Source organism: Thermobia domestica, chromosome 16, assembly GCF_964235325.1.
Source record: "Thermobia domestica chromosome 16, izTheDome1.hap1.1, whole genome shotgun sequence".
Lineage (NCBI taxonomy): Eukaryota > Metazoa > Arthropoda > Insecta > Zygentoma > Lepismatidae > Thermobia > Thermobia domestica.
The window spans coordinates 81,205,000-81,229,556 of NC_137469.1; the positions used below are offsets into that span (position 1 = coordinate 81,205,000).

General features: G+C 35.2%; 1 protein-coding gene across 1 annotated transcript in view; it reads left to right on the top strand.

Annotated features, from left to right (window-relative positions):
* Positions 1-237: 237 nt before the first annotated feature.
* Positions 238-24,557, top strand: part of LOC145673198 (uncharacterized) — a 28,493-nt gene continuing 4,173 nt past the window's right edge. Inside the window, exons 1-5 of the mRNA XM_081742669.1 lie at positions 238-286; positions 1,971-2,060; positions 21,208-21,312; positions 23,168-23,308; positions 23,523-23,657. Coding sequence (XP_081598795.1) covers positions 21,238-21,312; positions 23,168-23,308; positions 23,523-23,657 — 351 coding nt within the window. The 5' untranslated portion in view covers positions 238-286; positions 1,971-2,060; positions 21,208-21,237. The remainder of the gene's footprint in view (positions 287-1,970; positions 2,061-21,207; positions 21,313-23,167; positions 23,309-23,522; positions 23,658-24,557) is intronic.

Sequence of the window (24,557 nt, forward strand, 5' to 3'; positions counted from 1 at the left end):
GATTATTAACAAATCTATATCTATATTGTACCTGTATATATTTCTAACTATTCATCATGTTAGTAAGTAGGTATAACAGAACATTAAATTAAGTATAATGTGGTAAAAGTTAACATCGTATTAAAATTCTTGTTATTTTTATTCAAAAAGGTATCCAATTTGAGATACAAAAGATTGATGGCTGACATATCTTCGGTAAAAAGCAAACAATACCAAATCGTGATCAAAGGGACTAAACAAGCAGGATTGGTTTTATTCAAGGACATTAAAGATTGTAATGCTGAAAGTAAGTAAAATCATTTAACTTTGAATCTGCTTTTGTAAATAGTAATTCGAATAGTGGCCTTACATCAATTTAATAATCTAGGCTTTCTTACTTCTATGAAACTTATTTAAAATTTCCTGGAGTCACAACATTTGAAGAAGTACATTTGTCTTGCCATGAAGTTTTGTGATGTAAAGCATTTCATCATGCATGATTCTTTCATAATTTTGTCAAATAACCATTCTCTAACATCTTTCTCAAATGCATCAAATTGAAGCTTCCTAAAGGGCTAAATTATCAGAAATTCTTGGTAAGGTTCTTTTATTGCTTCCTATCTAAGTATGGGCATTATAACGTTCGCTAACCCGAACGTGTTTTAACGGAGGATTATGTATACAAGCGACTAGGGTAAACATAATGGATGGCGTCACTTCTACTGAAATTGAAGTATTAGGTGGAATGGGTTGTGATTGAACCACAGAAGAGCGTGTAGGTAGTTTAATGTTGAAAATGTACTAGCAGGTTGCAAAGAAAGCTTGTTTTGTGCATTAATTGGAGGGAAATGGTCAATATTTTTTCCCAGTTTACTCGAAAATTAGAGAGTATGGCGTACCATTATGTTCATCTGAGCTACTAATATATTATAATAACTTATCGAGAACAAGATACATATAATATTTAGTGATTACTGATATATTCAATTAATGACAAGCTTGGTTGAAATTGGTTCTGGTGCAATTGAGTGAATATCATAAATTCTACGAACCAAGTGTTGTCAATTATGAAAATCACCCAGTTCGGGAACATAGAAAAAATAAAAACACAGCAAATACAACTACAATGGGAAAACCGTGGATTTAGCCAGGAATCGAAGAGAAAGAGAAAAGAAGAAAGAAGAGTAGTGAAAAATACAATTTAATGAGAAAAAGGGTTAAGAATATGAAGTCTTTAGTATCTTTGAAGGGATATGAAGCTTTTAGTCCCTTTGAAAGAATATGAAGCTTTTAGTACCTTTGAAGCGCAAGCTTAAACATAAAAGACCCATGAAAAAGCATCAATAAAATTATAGAAAATCACGTGCTATTATTACTAATAAGCTATTTTAAATTTTTATTTATATCCGTGAAGAGTTGTTTATTATTATGTTATAATTAAAATAATATAATGAAAGAAATAATTTTTATTATTTTGCCCTTGATATCCACCTCTTTGAACTGCTATGATCATAAAATTTTGTATACCTGTGTAGAGTTATTTGTTTAAAACAACATTTAAATCGCTACTCATGGCTTACCTTATGTTCTCACTGCTAAAGTAAAAGTGTCTACCAATAGAAATTTTGCTGTTTCTTCTGTCAACATTGAATTTGCATCCATGTGTTTTTGTGTGTAATTTCGAAAGAATTCATTTTTTATATATATTATAGCTATAAGTTTGGGAAATGAGAAAAGAGAAATTTGTACTACCTAAAAGGATCTCCTGTAAATTTTGTTTCATTTCAAAGAATACACATTATTTTAATTTTGTATTGGACTGTATGAGCTTTTCTTTTAATATTGATTACAAAGTTTGGATTAGTCGGTATATTATGGTCAACAAATTTAATTGTTTGTTATTTCTTTTTTATCTTGAAATATTATCGACTGAATATTAATTCGAGACAGAACAGTATAATTGAAAGGATTTTTCTCTATTCCCTTTTTAGAAATTGATGAAGATATATCTATTCTTTCGTCTAGCACAGTGACTGATAAATCAAAAGTTTCTTTGTGTGACGTGAAGCAAACTAGATCAGGTAACGTATTGTCTTAAAGCCCTTTCATGAGGATAAAACCAAGAGCTAATGATGTTTATTCTAGTAGTTATGACTAGTTATAAGCGCTTATGGCAGCAATAAAATCAGACTTTTGTACTTTGTAATGTAAGGCTGAGTGTTAAATGAAATAACACTAATAGGCCTACATCCGGGAGAGGGATACGCAATATGAAATAAAGGTCTCCCCCACACCAATATAAATAAAGTCTGTCCAATGAAAATATATTAATAAATTTAGCAATATATAGGTTATTACTCCAATAAGTTATATGAGGTTTGAATATAATTTAGACTGAAATGATAATTTATAACTTACTACGAATATGTGTGAGGCATATATTTGAAACAAACTCCAACAAAATTAACGATACAAAAAAATAACAATCCAACTATAATTTTAAGTACAGCAAAATGCTCTAAATGGAAGATACCCTGTCAGAATAGCATCATATTAAGTTTACATACTCTTCATTGGTCAAATACTCTCATACTTCGATAGGTCACCAGCACGGATTATAAACCAGAAATGCCTCGTGATACAACAGACCAAAGAAAGTAAGCACTGTATAACAATATTAGATTTTAAAAAAAAATCAATTAAGCAAGCAAAAAAGACAAATGAAAGGAACTATAATTAAATTATAGAAAACGGGAAAAAATGCAATACTTACGTTTCCTGTTGGATCACGTGGGGCATATGGTTGATAAATCCGTCTAATGCCAACACAAAGTTACAATTATCAAACCACACTCTTATTATTAATGCCTTCGACTAAATATTTTCAGTGGAGCACCATATTAAATAAAGAATTACTTATCACTTTCACTCAAAATATAGTACTAACTAACAAGCCCTTTACTATGCACTGTAAATGAAGAAGAAAAAAAATTGCTCCCGTAGGTCAAGTAGATTTCATGGCTTCTAACCTGGTCATAGATGACAAGGGCCAGAAACCATGAAAATTCCCACCAGAGGGCAATACAATAGAAGTTTACGTAGATAGATACATACTCCAAGTACACCAAGGAGCAAAAGTTCATACATTCCATCATGATTTGTTTACCAACGTTTTAAATAAAAATTACAATGAAATAAAATTAAATAGAAAAACAGACTTAGGTAAGAATAATAACGTAAAGATGGAGATCATACGTTACACCCTCACCCAGCAGACAAAAAAGAAAGTGTTTTTTTTTATTTTTTTTTTTATAACCCAAGACGATAATAGCAACTGTTCGATTAAGAGAATCTAAATATCTTGTTAGTAAAAACTAAACTTCATCGACTCACACTCCATACATACAATTCCCCCTAAAAAAAATCCAACCCCTAAAAAAAACCCACTTCATTCATACAAAAACAGTCATACCAGGAAAGGATATTAGTGTCGGATAAGTACTAGATATCCAAATTTCTAATCGAACATTGTTGCACTCACCGAAGATAATACGTAAATACTGAATATAATAAACATATAAATAATAAATATAAGAAACACTAATTTACCCTATAAATGGAACAATCCTCACAAAAATACTCTAGAATCAATTTCTTACATACCTTAATATCACCTTCTCTTACAACAAACAATAACAAAATTTTAGTTTGGTGATCAAATATTTTCCAAACATTAGACAATAATAGCAGTATTAACAAATAGAGCTGACGTCAATTTCTGTTTTATATTCTGAATTACTTGCAGAAAAAGGAGCTCCAAAATCAGGTACGTCGACGAAGAAAAAGAAGTAGAAAAGCAGAAGAAAGAGAGGAGGCCTCCTGAAGAAAACAAGAAAAGAAAAAACAGTATGGTGCAACAAATAAATACATACATATACAAAATGACTAGAATATTGAGAGCAGCAATATATATATATATTAATTTAATTTTATTGGAAAAAGTCATACGTTATGTTAAATTAATCCATCTCAATAACCCACAAATTTACGTTGCTGATCGAGCTTCACGAAATTTCTTTACCAAAGATACATGACTCTTACGGACATCACGATCATCGCTAACATTCCGAAGCAATAAGGTATTGGGTGTTAAGTATTTTAACACCTGATACGGGCCAAGCCATCTTAATGATAAGCTTTTATTAATTTTATCCAGCAGAGATGACTTGATCTGAGATTTTATTAAAACTTTAGACCCCACTTCAAAATCTGAAGGCGTTCGATTTCTATCATATAAGAGCTTTCGACGGTGCCAAGCCCTTTCCATATTCTGCATTGCTATTTCGAATACATTCCTATTAGGTTTTGATGTAAATACTTTATTGAGCCTCCATTTAACATCTAATGGATCATTAACGTTATAATTGTATTTTAATTCCATAGGAGAGACTTTCGTTTCTTCGTGAACAGAATTATTAAAGGAAAATTCAATCTCCCCCAACATCCTATCCCATTGATCTTGCTTATTATGCAGGTATATTTTGAGCGCGTCCTTAACACCACGAATGTAACGTTCCGACGAGTTAGACGCAGCAAAATATGGCGACAATCTACAATCCCGGATTCCCAAGCTATGCAAAAAATCCACGGAAACTTGTGAAGTAAACACTGAAGCATTGTCATGAACCAAACAATGAATATATCCGTGTCTATTCATTAATTTCCGGAGAATTTTAATAATCAAAAAACTTTTTAACTCCCTCAATGGCTCGAGCATCAAGAATTTGCTACAACGATCCACTATAATTAAAATATAACGTCCTGATTTACTTCGAACCAATGGACCAATGACGTCCACGTGCCATTCAGAGTTAATAATACTATTTATTTCAGAGGATAAAACACCTCTCGGACGAGTATTTGAAGCCTTTGCCTTTTGGCACAACTCGCATGAGGTTATATAGGCGTTAATTTCCTCCCACATTTTCTCCCAGGTATAACGTCTCGATATCCTAGCTATACATTTCCTTACTCCTAAATGAGTTCCGAGCAGAGGATCATTATGATATAAATCTATAATCATTGGCCGAAGAGAAACAGGAATACATATTTTGTATGGTCGAACGTTAGCTTTTGTTCTCTTGCATAAGATGCCATTAACGAGCTTATACGTTTTGATTTCTTCCCCTTTCTGTAGACGCTCTATGATTGAAGAACATTCTGGATCTTTTAATTGATGCTGTTTTATAGAAACTGAGGAACTAGGATTATCCCATAAATTAATATTAACTAGATTTCGATCTACATCCTCTTTTCCTAACGATGTTTGATAAATATCAAAATCGAAGGGATCATGGACACGTGAAACAAAATCTGCACCTATATTCTGGACAGATGATTGGTGTTTTACATCAAAATTAAAACAAGACAGTCTATAAATAAGACTTCCATGCTTTTTCATTCGTCTTACATTACTTAATGCAAATGTTAAAGCTTGATTATCAATCAATAAATCAAACCTATTATGTAAATACAACTTGAAACGTTCTATACTCTCAACCACCGCTAATAATTCCAAATTATAAATACTCTTATGAAAATCTGAAGGTTTAAGTTTGCGGGAGAAAAACGACACAGGCCTAATATTTCCATCGTCATCAATTTGCTCGAGGACCCCCCCGAGGGCGCGCATTGATGAATCTGATCTGACAGTAAACTTCCGATTTAGATCAGGTAATTTCAAAATCACATGACTCTCAAATAATTCCTTTACTTTATCCAATGCAGCTTGTTGTTCTTCTCCCCAAACAAATTTTACTTTTGCCGAACGCAACTTATGTATTGGGTACATAATACCATTAAAATTTGGAATGAAACGAGCGTAAAACTGGACAAATGCTGCCAATGAAATTAACGACTTTTTGTTTTTGGGAGCGGGTAAATTTCGAATAATGTCCAATCGCTGAGGATCCATTTCCAAATTTCCATTTGATATTATGAAACCCAAATAACTTACACTTGTCTGAAAAAATGTACTCTTGGTAGGTGAAATGGTTATACCACTATTTCTGAAAATATCAAGAACTGTTGTTAATAACTTTTTGTGTTCTTCCACATTATCACTATACAAAATGACATCATCACAATAAAATTCAACACCTTTGTCCCGTAAATGATACAAAAGTTTATTCATTACTTCCATCAGAGCAAAGCTCCCCATAGCTAAACCAAAAGGTAATTTATTATACATAAAACTACCTCTATGGGTGACAAAGGAAGTATATTTCCTAGCATTTTCAGTCAAAGAAATTTGTTGATACGCTGCAGATAAATCTAACAAAGAAAAAACTTTACCACTACTCAATGAAGACAAAACATCCTCTATAATAGGAGAAGGCTGACTAACAATACTAAGTTTTTGGTTCAATTTCGAGTAGTCAATTACTAATCTTTTCTCTCCTGATTTTTTGTTGACTAAAAAGGCTGGAAATGCCCAAGGGCTATTAGATTTCTGAATTATATTATTTTCTAACAAATCATCTAAGATGCCATCAAGAATTTTTTGATCCTGCCTCGATATCGGATATGGTTTTAATCTTATTGGGGTGTCATCTGTTACATGTATATTTAATTCATAATTCTTAATAGTGCCTACCTTTTTAGTAATGACATCGTCATATGACAATGCTAGTTGGTCCATATATTTTTGAAGTTGGTCTTGGGGATCGTTGAGCTTGGAATCCACTTTAAACTGCTGGCAAGAATCATCGTCTTTCCCACAACATACTTGATGTGACGCCCCATTACTACACGGAAATGCAGACGTGGTCCCATGTTCACCCGATGACTCCAAACTGCTCGTGTGGTTTGAACCTTGCACACCACCAGATGCATGATGTATCGTCACCATACCACTTACACCAGGAAGACATGAAGGTATTCGATTAGGGTTGGAAGCAGCAGGGATAAATAACTTCACCTTCCCCTGCCCTGGTTTTGATGACGCACCTCGTTTACTAGGAAGAGACTTCGAAAAGGAATTAGATTTCACTGCACCACAAATATATTGTTTATAGTAAATATTGTTATAATCACGATTATTATTGAACGTTATACGATCATTATGTGTGTCAATGATCATGCGATATTTTGATATAGTATCTACACCCAAAATAAATTTAGGGTTCAATCCAGGGCGAACAAAGAATTTAACACTCACTTCTCTCGTCTCCAACACTAACGGTAATTCAACATATTCTGTCATAGTAATAGTTACGCCATCTATTCCCATGCCTGAAAATGTTTCTTTCTTACGCTTTACACTATGAAATCGTTCAAATTGTGTCACTAATCCATCATCTATTAACGATACTGTCGAACACGTATCGATTGCGCCTTCAAACACCCTTCCGAAGATACGAGCTTTCATAAAAATAGCAAGAGGCCTTTGGTCATGCATCTTTTTTCTATCACCACTCATACCGTTACACCACTGTTCATTAGAAGAATCATTAATTTGATGTTTATACTGACAAAGTTTTTTATTAACCGTTTCGGCATACCTTTTATTTGGACAGTTTATTATCTTATGCGCACCAGAACAAAAACGACATTTAATTTTCGGCGGCGAATCTTGATATGACTGTTCATACGTTAATACAGCCCGTTGATAATTAACATAATGTAACAACTGCTCTTTTAGTTCATCTAAACTATCTGGGTAACGATACCGAAAAATTTCATATCTTAACTTTGGGTGCATGCCATTCATAATATAATGTAAAAGCGAGTCTGGGTCGTGATCTCCAAGCAGTAAGTAATGGGTATCACCCAAATGATAATAGTAATCCATAATATTCTCATGTTTATTTTGGAAACGTTCTAAATAATCTCTTTTTATCACACGTAGCCCCGTGCTACTAATGAACTGTTCACGTATACGAGTCAAGACACTTCCCCACTCAGCATTTACGGCAATATTATGTAACAACACTTGACGCAAAGAACCCTCCGTTCGAGCAAGAGCTGCCATAAATACAACATCAGATGAATAAAGACCAGTTTTTATAATTCTGTGAATGCCCAATAACCATTCAAACAAGACTTTTTCATTATTACCATTACATAATGGTAATTTAGCTATCATTTGTTCGAAGGGCAAAAATGCCACAGAATGATAAAACTTATCAGATTTTAAAGGATAAACATTGCTTTGCTGGTGAAAACCATGTCCCAAACAAACATTCCTATAACAAGGCAACGAAGCTCTTTCTTTTTCTTCCCTCACGTGCAACGAGGAAGAGGGATGATCAGCTGTTGGCAGGTCACGCCACTCCATAAACTGAGACTTTGTGGGTGTATGTAACGGCTGTGATAGCAAAACAGAAGGTGTACCTCGGCTAACAGCAAGAACAGGATTTAATATCAACTTTTTCTTTTTCGTTTGTGAGGCACTTTCAATATCGTCTCTTTGTACACTCGTGGTTAAATCTATTGGTACATCCAAGGTTACATTTCGCAACTGATTTATCAAAGTATTCACATCCGTCGGACCATCAGTAAAATGTACAGTCCGTCCAGTATTAACAGGAACTTGAACATTTCGTAAGCTAACCTCATCATCTATGACAATATTAGGGTCACCAACACTTGTATTTTCAAAGCTACCCGTTCGCTCCATAGCTTGAATAGTTAACAATGGTATAAATTCAGATTTTGACAGAATCATAAACCAGGATAAATACAGAGACAAGGCACAAAATTCCTTTGGTGCATTCAGTAACAATATTGCATAGGAAAATCCTGTATGAAACGCGATAATTAATACATTTACATAAGCGTATGACATTAAATAGCTTACTCTTGCATGCTACTCGATATTTCACAACTGTACGCCTGAAAGTTAGGGCAATAAATAGACAGACAATCAAAGAGGTGAGAAGCCATGAAATGTGTGTAATGTAAGGCTGAGTGTTAAATGAAATAACACTAATAGGCCTACATCCGGGAGAGGGATACGCAATATGAAATAAAGGTCTCCCCCATACCAATATAAATAAAGTCTGTCCAATGAAAATATATTAATAAATTTAGCAATATATAGGTTATTACTCCAATAAGTTATATGAGGTTTGAATATAATTTAGACTGAAATGATAATTTATAACTTACTACGAATATGTGTGAGGCATATATTTGAAACAAACTCCAACAAAATTAACGATACAAAAAAATAACAATCCAACTATAATTTTAAGTACAGCAAAATGCTCTAAATGGAAGATACCCTGTCAGAATAGCATCATATTAAGTTTACATACTCTTCATTGGTCAAATACTCTCGTACTTCGATAGGTCACCAGCACGGATTATAAACCAGAAATGCCTCGTGATACAACAGACCAAAGAAAGTAAGCACTGTATAACAATATTAGATTTAAAAAAAATCAATTAAGCAAGCAAAAAAGACAAATGAAAGGAACTATAATTAAATTATAGAAAACGGGAAAAAATGCAATACTTACGTTTCCTGTTGGATCACGTGGGGCATATGGTTGATAAATCCGTCTAATGCCAACACAAAGTTACAATTATCAAACCACACTCTTATTATTAATGCCTTCGACTAAATATTTTCAGTGGAGCACCATATTAAATAAAGAATTACTTATCACTTTCACTCAAAATATAGTACTAACTAACAAGCCCTTTACTATGCACTGTAAATGAAGAAGAAAAAAAATTGCTCCCGTAGGTCAAGTAGATTTCATGGCTTCTAACCTGGTCATAGATGACAAGGGCCAGAAACCACGAAAATTCCCACCAGAGGGCAATACAATAGAAGTTTACGTAGATAGATACATACTCCAAGTACACCAAGGAGCAAAAGTTCATACATTCCATCATGATTTGTTTACCAACGTTTTAAATAAAAATTACAATGAAATAAAATTAAATAGAAAAACAGACTTAGGTAAGAATAATAACGTAAAGATGGAGATCATACGTTACAACTTCATGGAGTTCCACAAAGAAGTTTTAAAAAATCAGTGATATCAAAATTACATCAACATTAACTCTATAATTAATCGACATGTTTTTTTACCAATTCAAGGGACAGAGCAATAGTTCAAGCAGTTTATAGTGTGACATGTACTAATTCAACGTGCGTCGGTTTTTGTTCTTAACACTAACAAGCTTCCAACAATTTTGTATGTAATTCAATTTTAAATTCTGAGTTTTCTACTATTGGACGTAATCCATGAAATGTATTGTTATTTTAAATCGTAATTATGCATTTGAACATTAAAAAGCTTTAAATGATATACGAAACCAAGCTTCATGCTAATAAAGTTATTTTAAAAATTTATAGCTTAATAGTATAGTATATGAAAGGATAATACGTATCAACAAACATTAAAAGAATGATTTAGAAAAGCATGTTCTAGAAATCAGTACCCTCATTATTAAAACTGAAAAAAAATTACACAATTGGAAGACTGCACTGTAAAAAAAAAAAAAAAAAAAAAAAAAAAGAGGTGTTGAAACAACACAAAATGACTCCCACTTTAGCGTGTTAGTTGTGTGTTAACTGAGCACCAAGCACATTGCCTCCTGAGCATATCAGATATAACTCGTCTGAAGGGGATGTGCTTGGTGTTGACCACCCCTCGTTTCGACAAGGTCGATTGGGTTAGTTACCGTTCCCACATCGATACAGCTCTTGAAACTGTTTATGCGATTCTTGACACTATCACCTGCACCATTCATCTTGCATTTACGAAATACATACCTCAGTCTACCTTTCATCCACACAAACCGCCCCTTCCGCCTCAATACGTTCCTTTAATCAGGCGTTCTAGACCACTCTATCATGATTTCACCCGCACTGACAATCCTGAATCGCTTAGGCTCTATCGTCAATACAAACGTACTGTCCATAATTATCTAGTAGCTTACTAACGTCGAAATTGAATCAAAACTTACAATTCTCTCTCTGACAGCTCCCAGCCCACCAAGTTCTGGAAGCGTTTCCATCAACTCACCAGCAAAATCACACGAACTAACTATCCACTTCTAGATGATGCACTTCTTCTTCCCGGTGATATTGCTAAAGCCAACGCTTTTGCCACAGCCTTCCAAGATATATTCACTCCTACTACACCAGATCCAGTATTTCGCCGACATACCATTGACACTTTAGATCTATCGTCACCTGACCTTTAACTTCACCCCAATCGTCCATTACCTCACCACAATCCACTTACAGCTACTATCACTGTTCGAAATCTCCAGCATATTATCTCCCGAAAGGTTTCTATGCATTTACCTTCTTTCCACCATTTTACTTTCATTCTTCGCACTGGCTTCTATCCTCTACCTTGGAAAACTTCTACTACCTTAAGTTTCTCAAACTTGGCAAACCGCCACAATCTGTCTCTTCATACCGCCCTATCCAAATCACCCTTGTGTTTGGCAAGATTCTCGAACGTATCCTCGTCACTCGCCTTCACACGCATCTTTCAGCATATAATTTACTACCTCTCCATCAAGCAAGCTTTCGTCCTTTCTTTAGCATCTCCGATCAACTCCTCCGACTTACTACTTTCATCACTAATCAGTTTAATACTTCTAAACCTTCCTGACTCATATTATTTGACCTCGAGAAAGCTTTCGATAGTCTGGCATCTTGGCCTCCTTTATAAACTTTTCTCCTTTCACTTGCCTCATTGTTATATTCGCCTCATCTATCGATTTATCTCCTGCAGACTTAGCTATATATCAATTAATAATCACATCCCCATCCTATCTTCCTTCATTCCGGAATCCCTCAAGGATCAGCCCCATCCCCTCGGCTCTACCTTCTATGTGTCGCAAACTATACCACACTTCCCAGAACGTTACCCTCTTTCAATATGTCGACGACACTGCCTTTTTAGACACAGAAAATACGATTCAAAGCATTAATCATTCTCTCCAACCTGCCATACATTCCTTTCTTTCTTGGTGTCAGAAGTGGCGTCTTACCATCAATACCGCTAAAACTCAAGAGATTATCTTTTTACTGCCTGGAAAGCGCTCCCGTGTTCATCTTAATCCTACCAATCTCCATCTCCGTATATCCCATACTCCTGTCACCATCAGCAAAACAGTCACTTGTTTATGCATTACTTTCGACCAGCATCGTAAATGGACTCCATATATCATATATCAAGATCATATATACATCTGTGCCAAGGCTTTCTCATGCCTTAACATTCTTTGCCGCCTTACAGGCACTACCTGAGGTCTTTCTGCTGTCACCCTTCTTAATACGTACAAATCTTTCCTCCGACCAGTCCTTACCTACGGCTTTACAGCTTGAATCGATGCTCCCTTTTCTTTCTATACACCCTCCAAATTCTAGAACTCCACGCACTGCAACTTGCTTTCCGTATCCGTCTTCCCAGATCTACCAGGGATCTGTATGACTGTACTCCGCTTCCACATATTCTATACTATCTTGAAACACTCCGCCTACGCTATATTTCTCAACGTTTCCAGAACCACCACTCCTTATTTTTTGACACAATGCACGCCGACTCCACCTTCCCGAAACCAGAACTACTTCGCCATACACCATTGTCTCTGCTTTTCTCACTTTTATCATTACTCACTGCCACCTGGCAGCATAGATCTTCCTCTCGTTGCCGATTTCATCACTCATCTCGATTCACCTTACATTTTCCCATCTACTGCACAGTAGTCCTACTGTCTCACCAGGTCTCCCACTGTCTTCATCACGATCCAGAGTAGCCCTGGATCAGAAGATAATAAGCACTTGTCTAATTAACTCATATCCTTGTGTTGTGACATCTACTGCAGTTCATCCTCATCTCATCATCCTATAAAGCTAGGATCATGGTTAAAGACTATGATGTCCTGCGACACTCCTATGTCATACCAATGCTCCAAATTGATGTTTCCCCGTAATATTGTTATGTTTATGTGATAACAATAAAGTTTTAATAAATAAAATAAACCTAGCTTCTACCATCTATCTTTCTCCTCTCCAAAGATTTCCTTACTTCCTCATCCCCTAATAAAGGGTCATGAGCCTTTGGGGGCAGCTAGTCGTGCGCGGCTACTAAAAAACAAAAGCTTGGTGTTGAATTGACACAAGTAACACGCTAAAGTGGTACTCATGTTGTGTTGTTTCAACACCTTATTACTTGCTGTGTTGTAACAATAAACTTACAAGTAAAGGGTTCAAATGGATAAATTGAGTTGCGGAATAAGACTTAGTACTCCTGATAGAGGATGTGAAAATATGTATACGTGCAAAGTTATAGCGGCTGAACGCCATAAGAAACGGAGGAGGAGGGGGCCAAATTTGATGGAAGAAGCTATGCTATGTTATTGAAATACATCAAATAAATTGTTGAATCGTAAAGACAGTGAAAGATAGACAATGCAAACGGTGGTAGTTCCACATATTGACAAAAGAAGAATGAACATAGTTGATACTGAACCTCTGTCGCCAATTTGAAATCCTCCATTTTGAAATTTGTTATATTTTTGAAATTGAAAGGCGGTCGTGTGATATATCAAGGCCAACATGTTCTCGAAAAGTCAATTATGAACTGTAGTGATCGTTATTTGTACTTATTTGGAAGATTTAGGATCGTCTTTATAGTTATTTACGAAAATTTGAGATCGATACACTTATGTTGAAAATTTGGATTATCACGAAAACACATGTAACTTAAACATATCCACAAGCCAAGAAAACTAGTAGTAGCGAAGTTCGATATTCAACAGTGAAATTTGATAATAAGGTAATAATATACAACTTGGGTAGATATATTTAACTTATATGTGTTTTCGTATAATCCAAACTTTCAACATACGGATATCAGTCTCCTAGATTTTCGTAAATAACTATAAATATGATCCTAAATATTCCAAATAAGTACAAATAACGATCATTAAAGTTCATAATTGACTTTTCGAGAACAGGCTGGCTCTAATTGATATATCACATGAATATCTTTTCATTTCAAAAATATTACAGATTTCAAAATGGCCGATTTCAAGATGGCGGCGGAGGTTCGTCATCTACTCTGCCCATTCTTCTTCTGCCAATATGTGAAGCTACCACCGTTTGCATTGTCCATCTTGCACTACTTTCACAATTCAACTACTTTACTAACATATAGCCCTTCTCCCACCAACTTTGACCCCCTCCCCATCCGTTTTTTAATGGTGGTCAGCCCCTATAACTTTGCACATATACATATTTTCACATTCTCTATCAGGCGCACAAAGTCTCATGCCGCTACCCAATTCATCTATTTGTACCCTTTACTTGGTAAACAAACATATATAAATAAGGAAAATACTGTGTAATGTGACTATAGAGTGATATCGACTATGTTTTGAAATACACGTAATTCACATTCGACTTGGGACATATTAAATATTGCATTAGATTTCCTATGACAAAACAAAACTATGTATTAAAATATTTATTAAACTATAATCCACAAAATAGGATTATGTTTCTTTTTATCTATCTCCATTTATGCATTAATTCCACACCAATAACTGGAAGAATGAGACATTCTATTTGCGAAATTCTGAACCACTCCGGCACTATGAATCTAGACAACTTGATGAAAGGACAACCAAGATATGCTTTCACAGTACATGTTCTTCCTCACTAAACTGCGTCGAAATGATTCATCACTACCTCCAATCGCACAGCACTCCAGAATCTTCATCTCATTCACCTTCAACATAATAACTAAATTACTTTTCAAAACTCCCTCATGGTACTTCAGGCACCTCAAAGTACACTCATTTTCATCTTTAAGTCGAGTGTTCTCTCTCAACCTCATTCTCACTTTCTCCTGCACCATTTCGAGTCTGAACATAGTTGTATGTTTTCAAAGCTAGTAGAGAAAATGTGCCAATCCCTATCTTTAACTTTCCGGCCCATACTATTTTGGGCAGGAAGAATGAGAATGGGAATAACACTGTGAAATAGTACTATCCACGTATCAGTCCTATTTAGAATAGTATTGTTATGGAGACTATACTGAAATCCAACATCTGGAGCAGGTAAAAAATAATTGGAATTGTAAGATCAATTCAGTATCTTATCACTACAAATACAGATTTGAAGTTATTTTGGTTCTAACTTAATTCATGTAGAAGTTACTACCACTAAGGGTTACAAAATGCTGGAGTGCAACACGAATCTATCGATAATTTGACAAGTTTTGTTTATTGGTGAAACAAATTTGTATGTACACTCATGTTCAAAATTATTGTCGCATGTCTATAAATATGTTGTTGTAGGAATATAACTTGATAACAAATTCGCCCGTATTTCTTATAATATTAGTAGTTGTATAATCGGCAAATACATGTATATGGCAAATTTCATATGAAAAGAGGAGAAAATAAAAACAATAAAACGAAAATAAAATTTTCTTGTCCATTTACCAACATTTTGTTTTACTCATTCTAATTTTCTTATTTATAATTCTTTTTCTATGAAGTTTACCACAAATATACATTTCCCGATTATACACATAGTATCAGTATTAAAAGTATTCTGCAAAATAATTATCAAATAATATTCTTACAAGAAGACAGTTATAGATATGCGACAATCATTTTGGACAGGAGTGTACAAAGCGAGTAAGCAAAAACATCGTTATTGCTAGGCTCTATACCCAACCTGGACGAATCTAAGTAATGATATCAGCTTGTAAAATGTGATGTGTTTTTTTGCCATATAAGGCTCATAAGGTATATTTTGTCTGTTCAACGATCCAACATTAGATAGAAACAGATATATGGTGACTTTGAAAAAAAAAACACAATTAAATTGAATGTTGTATATAAACTCAAAATGATGGTGTTCAAAATGGCTGCTGATTGTGTTCTACCCTATCAAGGCGTGGTCTCATCACTGTTAATTATACCCAAGTTATGTTCCATTTCGTTAAGCCGTTTTGGAATTTCAAGTATTAACGAAAACTTTCCTGGCAGTATATCTTATGGCAGGTACTAATAAGAAATAACTAATTCTTTCCCAGATAGATATATGGGAGAAAGTTATATATATATTTAAAGTCAAAGTTAATATTTTCCCACTAATTTTAGAGAAAACAAATGGTAAGCATATAGGATGTCTCATTTCTAGATATGGACTATTTCTATACGAATGAAGAGTATGAACAGAAATATATTTATCTTTATATTAATAATGGTGTCTGTGAACAAAAATCTTTGGATCCAAATTGTAACTGACTATGTTTGTGACTCTTAATCTCTTGAACTACCTGACCGATCTCGATCAAATTATTGACGTAGATGCGGTTTTGGCCTGGAAGTGTTTTTAGTTATTCACTTTGTTGGTAGAACTTAGGGTTGGGGGAGGAGGGGGAAATATAAAAAAATAAATAAAACTTTATAACTCTTGAACCAAATGACCAATCTCAATCAAATTTTCAACATAGATTACGTTCGTGCTTGGAATGGATTTTACCGTTTCATTTTGACGAAACAATGTAGGGGATAGGGAGGAGGGGGAGATATACAACAAGCAATAAACATAAAAATAAAAGTGACCATGTTCATGAGTTAATAACTCTTGAACCACCCGATAGATCTCAATCAAATTTTCAAAATGGATGAAGTTGAAAAATAGGAAGTTTTTTGTTATTTCATTTTGATGGTAGAACTTAGGGGTTGAGGAGGGGAGAAGGGTAAATATATGAAAATGAATAAAACTTAATAACTCTTGAACACCCGACCGATCTAGATCAGACTTTCAACATAGATCAGGTTCAGACCTGGGATGTTTTCGTCATTTTACTTTCACGTCACAATGTAGAGAATGGGAAAGGGGGACATATATGAAAAATAAATAAATAAAATAAAAATAAAGTTACTGTCTTTGTGACTTCGTCACGCTTAAACCACCGAACCGATCTTAATCAAATTATCAACATAAATGAGGTTCCGACCTCGGGTGGTTTCTATCATATCCGTTTGACGGTAGAGCTTAGGGTAGGAGGAGGGGAGGGGAGATATATATATATAAAAATAAATAAAATCACTCTTGAACCAAACCACCTGAACGATCTCGATCGAATTTTCAACATAGATGACGATCGAGCCTGAAAAGATTTTTTTGTTAATATTTTCACTTTGACGGTAGAACCTAGGGGAGGGGGAGGGGAGATTAATATATATATATATATATATATATATATATATATATATATATATATATATATATATAAAATAGAACTTAACTCTTGAAACACCCAACCGATCTCAATCAAATTTTCAATATACATGACATTCGGGCCTGGGATAATTTTTATCATGTCGTATCCCGCAATATGGGGAGGGGAGAGGAATATATAAAAATCACCGAAAATGACCAATATCAAAGAGCGCTTTAGTAATAGTAAAAACATAACATATTAGTACTTTTCCTTAATTTAATCCAGCGAAATCTAGGTGCGTCTTAGATTCGAGGACGTCTTAAATTCGAGTAATTATCGAGAAATTCTTAATTAAAGATATTATTAACGTGCCATTAAAACTACTTTGCTAGCAATAAATATTTTTAATGTTGTATCATATTTAATTATTCAGACAACAATAGTGTTCTGCGCTTGCACGGGACATGCGGGTTTGCTAGTGAAACATTAACAATAGAGGAAATAGCTCCGCCAGTAAGAAAACCGTAGTCTTAACTGTCGAGTTGTAGCTACCCCGCCATGGCCGGTCCCAAACCCGTGCTGGGAAAGGTGGAGGAACCCCCGTGTGTGGCCTGGTCACATGCCTTGTGATGGCCAGGTAACACACAGGGGAGATAGGGTTTCGGGAGCAGCGTGGAAACACGCTTCACTCTTGTATATCCTGTGCTAAAAGCTGGCGACGATCTATTTGTTGTCGGGGCAAATCAGTATAACAACCTACCGGCGGAGGTGAGGCTTCGGCTATCCTCCGAAATGGGCGACTAACTCGTGCCATTGAATCTGGGAGAGTATGTGTGACCTCATCACGTTCTCAGTGAGGTAGGTAGTTTTTAACTGCCGTCCCTACCGTCGGAGGTTAGCCTTCAGGTATCCTCCGAAATGGGCAACTAGGCCGTGCTCTTGGGTCCGGGAGATAAGTCTACGTGATGCCCCAACATGTATGAAAGAGTGGGTAGTTGGTGTGTCCAAGAGTGTGGGCGGATCCAGTGCCCTACCGGGAGGATGATGTAGGTACTGCCCTCAAAGAGATTGTAATGCGTTTTCTTGGGTCCGAGATGAGATACTCGTATCCTAACGCCTACTCGTACCTCAGGAGCGCTGAGGAAGTAGGTCACTCCTTCGTCCCAGGCTTACCCATTCACTGGGTGCAGGATCCACGACCAAATGGCCATTGTCTTTAAAGGTAGACAGTCTACATCAGCCATTGGGTCTGGTAATGTACGGTTGACGTCTGACGTAAGAAGAGGTAGTTCCGTATTGTTTGAACGGCCCTACCAAAGGAAAGGGGTGGGTGTCCCTTCTAATGTTGGCTTACACGTACCATTGGGATTCGGACAAGTAGCTTTGCTACAACGTGTACGTGGTATAAACACGTTAAAGATATGTAACTCCGTATTGTTTGGGCGGGCCTATCAGGGGAGACACTGCTCCCTCGAGAGACACGGCTCCCAAATGACAATGTCTGCCTTTGAGCAAACAGTCTACATCAGTCATTGGCTCTGGTAATGTACGGTGTACCTCTACCGTAATTAGAGGAAGTCCCGTATTGCTTGGACGACCCTACCGGGGGGTGTCGGATTCCTGCCTGCGGGGGGACCAAACGGAGGTGGGGTAGGAGCCAATCCCAGGAATCTGGGTAACGGTTCTGATCCTGCTAAAGGAAGGAAACTCTGTAGGTTATGGGCCGGCACCAAACTCAAATGGTGACTTAACACGTACCATTGGGTCCTGGATGAGATACGGGAGTATCTCGACGTGTGCGTGGTACCTCTACAAGACAAGGCGGTTGCCAGTTGAACGATAGAGATAGGCAGGGCCTGGATTGAACAAGCCCCCTCGGGCATAGCCTGGGACCCCGGAATTGGGTTGGACTCTACCGGGCTGTGGTCATACCGTAGGATTCGGTAGCTTGTGGGAGCCAATTCCAGGAATCTGGGTAACGGTGAACACGGGCAGGAGGTGAGTTGCCTTATAACGCTCGGGCGCCATGCCTGCAGAGCATGGTAGGACTGACTCGCTAGCAGTCTGCCTCAACCAGTAGGTTTACTGATAGGCACTCAGAACTTCGGTCTGGCCGCGCAGTGGGCGTATCCCACTCCCTCAGAGAAGGGAGTTACATCGCTTAGGCAAGTCAGAATTAGGAGACAAATTCTGACGGTGCACCTCGTGCACGACTATACAATAGCGTATAGAGGAACTACGGGTGGGCTGCGTTACATTCTCGCGGAACCCGTCCATCAAATAGACCGAACAGTCGCGGGCATGCTCCCCAAGCATGCAACTAAGCGTGGCAATAGTATACCACTAGCGAACCTATGTCGAGTTCTAGTATTTCAATCAAGTAATGAGTAGATTTTAAATTTTTTCTATGATTAGTTTGTGATGTAACCGCCCTTCACGCCAGTACGTGAATCAGTCTTTTTGTAAATATGTTAAGAATTCGCATGTTTCTTGATGTTTTATAGTACTTGTTTATATTCGTTTTATATTTTAATAAATATCAGCTTTTTAATTGTTGATATCCAATTTTTTTTATAAATTATAATTTTCTTTTATTTTTCGGGTCTATACTGCTGATTGGTTTGTGTGAGTAGGATAATAAGAAGCCAGAGAAGCGACTAATTCATATTTGTACAAGTTTCTGAATAAAGGTTTACTGCACCTTGTACGAAGGAACACGTAGTTGTCATATCATTATATTGTGGTTTGATTTCTACAAAAATAAGTACTTGTGTTTTTCCTGCTCATTGTTAGTGTACTCTAATGAAAATGTCTTCAATGAGTATTTAGTATGAAACTTCGTTATCTGCAAATAGTAGTGTTGGGTGATTGCAAAGGTGTGTCAATTGCTATAATACATATCAGATCATTGCAATGTAAAATTGTTGTTAAAAGAAGAAAAGAATAGTGGATAATGTGCTTGTTCATATTGTAGTTTTTGAAGATTTTACAGAGTTATAAAATGTGTTTTTTCTTATATCTAAATTTTATATATGTTATAATTTATATCAGTATATGTGGGAATGCAAAAGACATTAAAGTACACATCTGGTATTTGCTAATTGGTGTTAAATTATTTGGTACACATTATTTATATAGGATAAAGTTTAGATGTTGTTAGGCCTAAAAAATAAGCCTAACGTTACAAGTAAATGATACTGCATAAATGACATTTAGGAGCAGTAACTCATCAAAATTTTATACATGTTAACAAGTACCAAGAACAATGGCGCTTTAGCTATCAAGAAGTTTAGTCGAAAACACTGTTTAAAACCATCGTTGGTATGACGTTTCATGAAATGAGAATCTACAGACCTTACATTTTATCTATGTTATAGGTTTTGAGTAGACCTTCAGCTAATAGTGGAAACTGATACGTAGACATTTAGAAACAATTATGCCTGTTGCAAGATTAAGATTTTCTGATAACAAAATACTGGAACAATAGTTTTTATTCTGTATTTATCAAATGAAATACAACTGTTAAAGAAATAATATTGTCTATTTAAAGACTGTTTATGAACATTAACTGTAAAATTTAAAATTTCGTGTCTCCTTACTTTTGTGTCTTCAGGGTCTCTCTTTCCTTGTTTAAGAGGGAACAAATCATCTCATTAGAACTTACTTGACGTCGTTACGGGTCGTACTTGAAAAGTGCAATGCATATTTCTCTATTGTTTTGGAGTACGGATAACAGAAACGACGATTATGGGGATAATATTCTGTACATTGCACATCCTATTGTAAACATAAGTAATACTCGCAGGCATATGCCTTGTCATTTGGTTATGCTCAGAATACTTTTTTTTTTTTCAATTTTTGAATTCTGTTAACATATTAAGAAATTCTTTGAGCAGTTCTTCAAGAATATGATTTGTAAGTATATATAAATTCAATATTGTATTTATTGAGGAAACATATTTTGCAAGATTTTAATTTATATTATATCTATATATTTAAGTTTTCCAGAGCGGCCAAGGCACCTGTAATAATGGTGGTGTTTTTAACGGCATTACCAAAACTTGTGTTTGTCCACCTGGCTTTACAGGGAAAGTATGCCAAACAGGTAATTAAGCTACAATATTAACCGCAAATTAACTTATATTTTACTGTAGATAGTCATATGTAAGCAACCAAATATAGCGTTCTTATCTAACTGTGTAGCGTTTTATCTTTTTGTCTGAGAGAGAAAGATCAGGTTAAACTTCACTGAATGTGGTTCGGAACTATATGCAGGAATAGTAAGGCAATTGTCATTTCTTCTTATAGCACGACGCAGAATAAAAGAAAAGAAATAATGAGAGCTACTTGATTGAAACAGAATCTTACTCTAAAAGTTGAGTACCGAGCAACCAGATATATGCTTAACCTGTGATTCTATCTGTCTCAGTACTTGAGTAATTTTACTAAGTTGCTTCCCGTAATTGGCTATGTTGATAAGTATTCTCTCCGGATTGGGAGTTAATTTTATTTGCGGAGTATGCTGATCTTTCCAGTATCTTACTATTTGTAAGTGTATCGAGTGTTACTCATAATTTTAGATCCAGAGTTATGGAACTTGACTTATGAAAATATCATTTATGGATAGAATAATGGAGAACAATAATAGCTAAAGCACTATGTACATATTTTGTAAACAGTCAACCAAAAGGAAATACAATATACCAAACAATCAGAATCTACGGTGATGGTTCATCACACATTCAACATAAATATAAAATACAAGACCTCATTAGTGTATTCGATACCATCTGGCATGATATAAACTGATTGTGCTGAATGGCGTACAGCTTAAATTACATGTATACACTTTATTTTGGATACCATAACAACCAGATAAAATAACAGGAAAAACTTTTGAAGTATTATAAATTCATGTAAGTGTCTCATAAGGACTACTGAAGTTTCATCATTCTACAACATTTGTGTAAAGGATTCGCTTATATGCAACATAATCATCAAATTTGGGCTTTAAGCAGGTGGCCTTTCATATTAGATTATATGAAATAGCATGAACGTATTACATTTCTACTTGATAACCGAACTATCGCATTTTCTAAATGTTTCGATGAATGAGAGTTGAAAATAAACCATTGTAAGAAACAATTAGTACTAGTGTATGCAAATGGTCGAGGAATTATAAGACATTGACATAAAACTTTAGAAGTCAACGGAACTTCCTTCAGATTTAGAATAATGAATGGTGCGCCCATTTTTTAGCGTTTAACGCCCTTCTTAGCACAGGTTATATGCGACGAGATTTAAAGAGTAACGTAGAATCCGAACCATATGAGCTTCAAACGGAAGTCGAACTCATGTCTCTCGCGAACAATAAATGACACGTACGCTAATGATAAAGCAAGGAGGATACTCTATCATATTTAGCAAAAAGGTGATATATCTGGACTTAAAATTCAATAACGGAATCATAATAGCATGATAGAGTATGCCGGTCAAACATCATATAAAACACATCGAGATAAAGTTTTCAAGACTATTCAATCACTGAACATGCAATTGATCGCATACATGATAAATGATATAAAGGAATATATAAATAAATCATCAGAGCAAACCTAATATATGATTCAACTTTATTTCCCTTTAAGGGCATAAAGATAGTGGAAAGAACAGAAAGATGATGCCTTAACTAACAAATAAAAAAATACTGTAATAAATAATGAAAACTTTTACCAGATCAACAATCAAATGTCACTGAAAGAATTCATAAAGACCATAAATAATTCTAAATTTGTGTTAAAATATTCAACTCGAAATACTTGAACTTCCACTTTGAATGAAATAGTAATCCAACAAAGAACAATATTATACAAGTGTTATGTGAGGAAATTAATTTGTGTAAAATAATAATGGTTAAAAGTAATGTTGTTCAATATATTTCGTAACTACTTGTTATTTAGGTTGTGGAAAAAATCGTTTCGGGTTTGACTGCAAGGGAGTTTGCTCGTCCAGAACATATGGCTGCAAAGGCATGTTTTTGTGCACAAAACAATATGGATGTGGGTGTGGACCAGGGATCGAAGGAGAGTTATGTCATAAAGGTACAGTAATTTACCTTAACATACCTCAAGTATATATGAATATCTAAAGATACACATTTTCAGAAAAAAAATGTAGCAAGTAGCAGTATGTTGAAAGATGAAATAGCACTGTATAATTTTCAAGAAATATATTTATTAATTCATTTAGGGAGAATTTGGGATAATTAACAATTTTTAATTCTTTTATTTGTAAAAAGAAATCTTTATTTTTCAGATTGTCCAAGTGGCACCTATGGTTATAAATGCAGTGGAACTTGCGGATTTTGTTCTAATTCTACATGTGATAAATACACAGGTCTTTGTGTTCGTGGATGTCAGCCCGGATATTACCCACCACTTTGTCAAGAAAGTAAGAATCGTTCCTCTTTTCAGTATTACAAGTATTATTTATGTTAATCAGCATAGAAACAGTAATAGTTCAAAACTATTGCTTTGATTAAAGGGATTATATTTATATCATAACAAATTAAGAGTTGGAAAGCTAATAAAATCTTTCTGGTCCTAAACAGCTTTATACGCTTTATCTTAAAAGTTGTTGAAGTATAATGTTCTAATCATGCAAAGTCACTAAATGAAATATATGATTATAATCTTAAATACTCGAACTCAGGGCCGGATCCTGGATTTTCTGACAGAGTGCACCAATAACTACTACTATATTTGAATTAAATTAAATTTCTTAAATGCCTTTAGGCACCTGTGGTGTGAATTAGGAATTTCCCTAGAAATGCTAAGTGTTTATCTCTGTAAATCCTTTTACTTCAACCTTCAGAAAATGAACTTAAACTATTACTTTTGCAAAACTACACTTTCTTTTAAGCCCGAAACGGAAACATGATACGAAATTATCGGAAAGTATTGCTATTTTCACTGCTAGCTTCTCACTTTAGATAGTGTATATTCGCAACGCTGGGGGTAGGATGTACGTGCTCCTGTGCACCCCCTCTAAATCTGGCCGTTCTCAGTCTCTCACAAAGCTATGATTTTGAAATTTAATTGCTATTTGACGTTGAATACAGAATAATTTATTATATCGAAAGATACCAAACCAAACTAAATGCAATTCTGAGTTTACATCATATTTTTATGCCCTGAAGGCTAAAGAAGACTTCAATTACTGGTAATAAGATAGTATGAAAGAATGTAAGAGAAAACAATATCTGTGGCAGGCCACTCTCCCATTACTGGTTGTGCTCTATAAATGATAACCACTACTCTTCCCGTTTGCTTGACTGAACACTTTCTACTG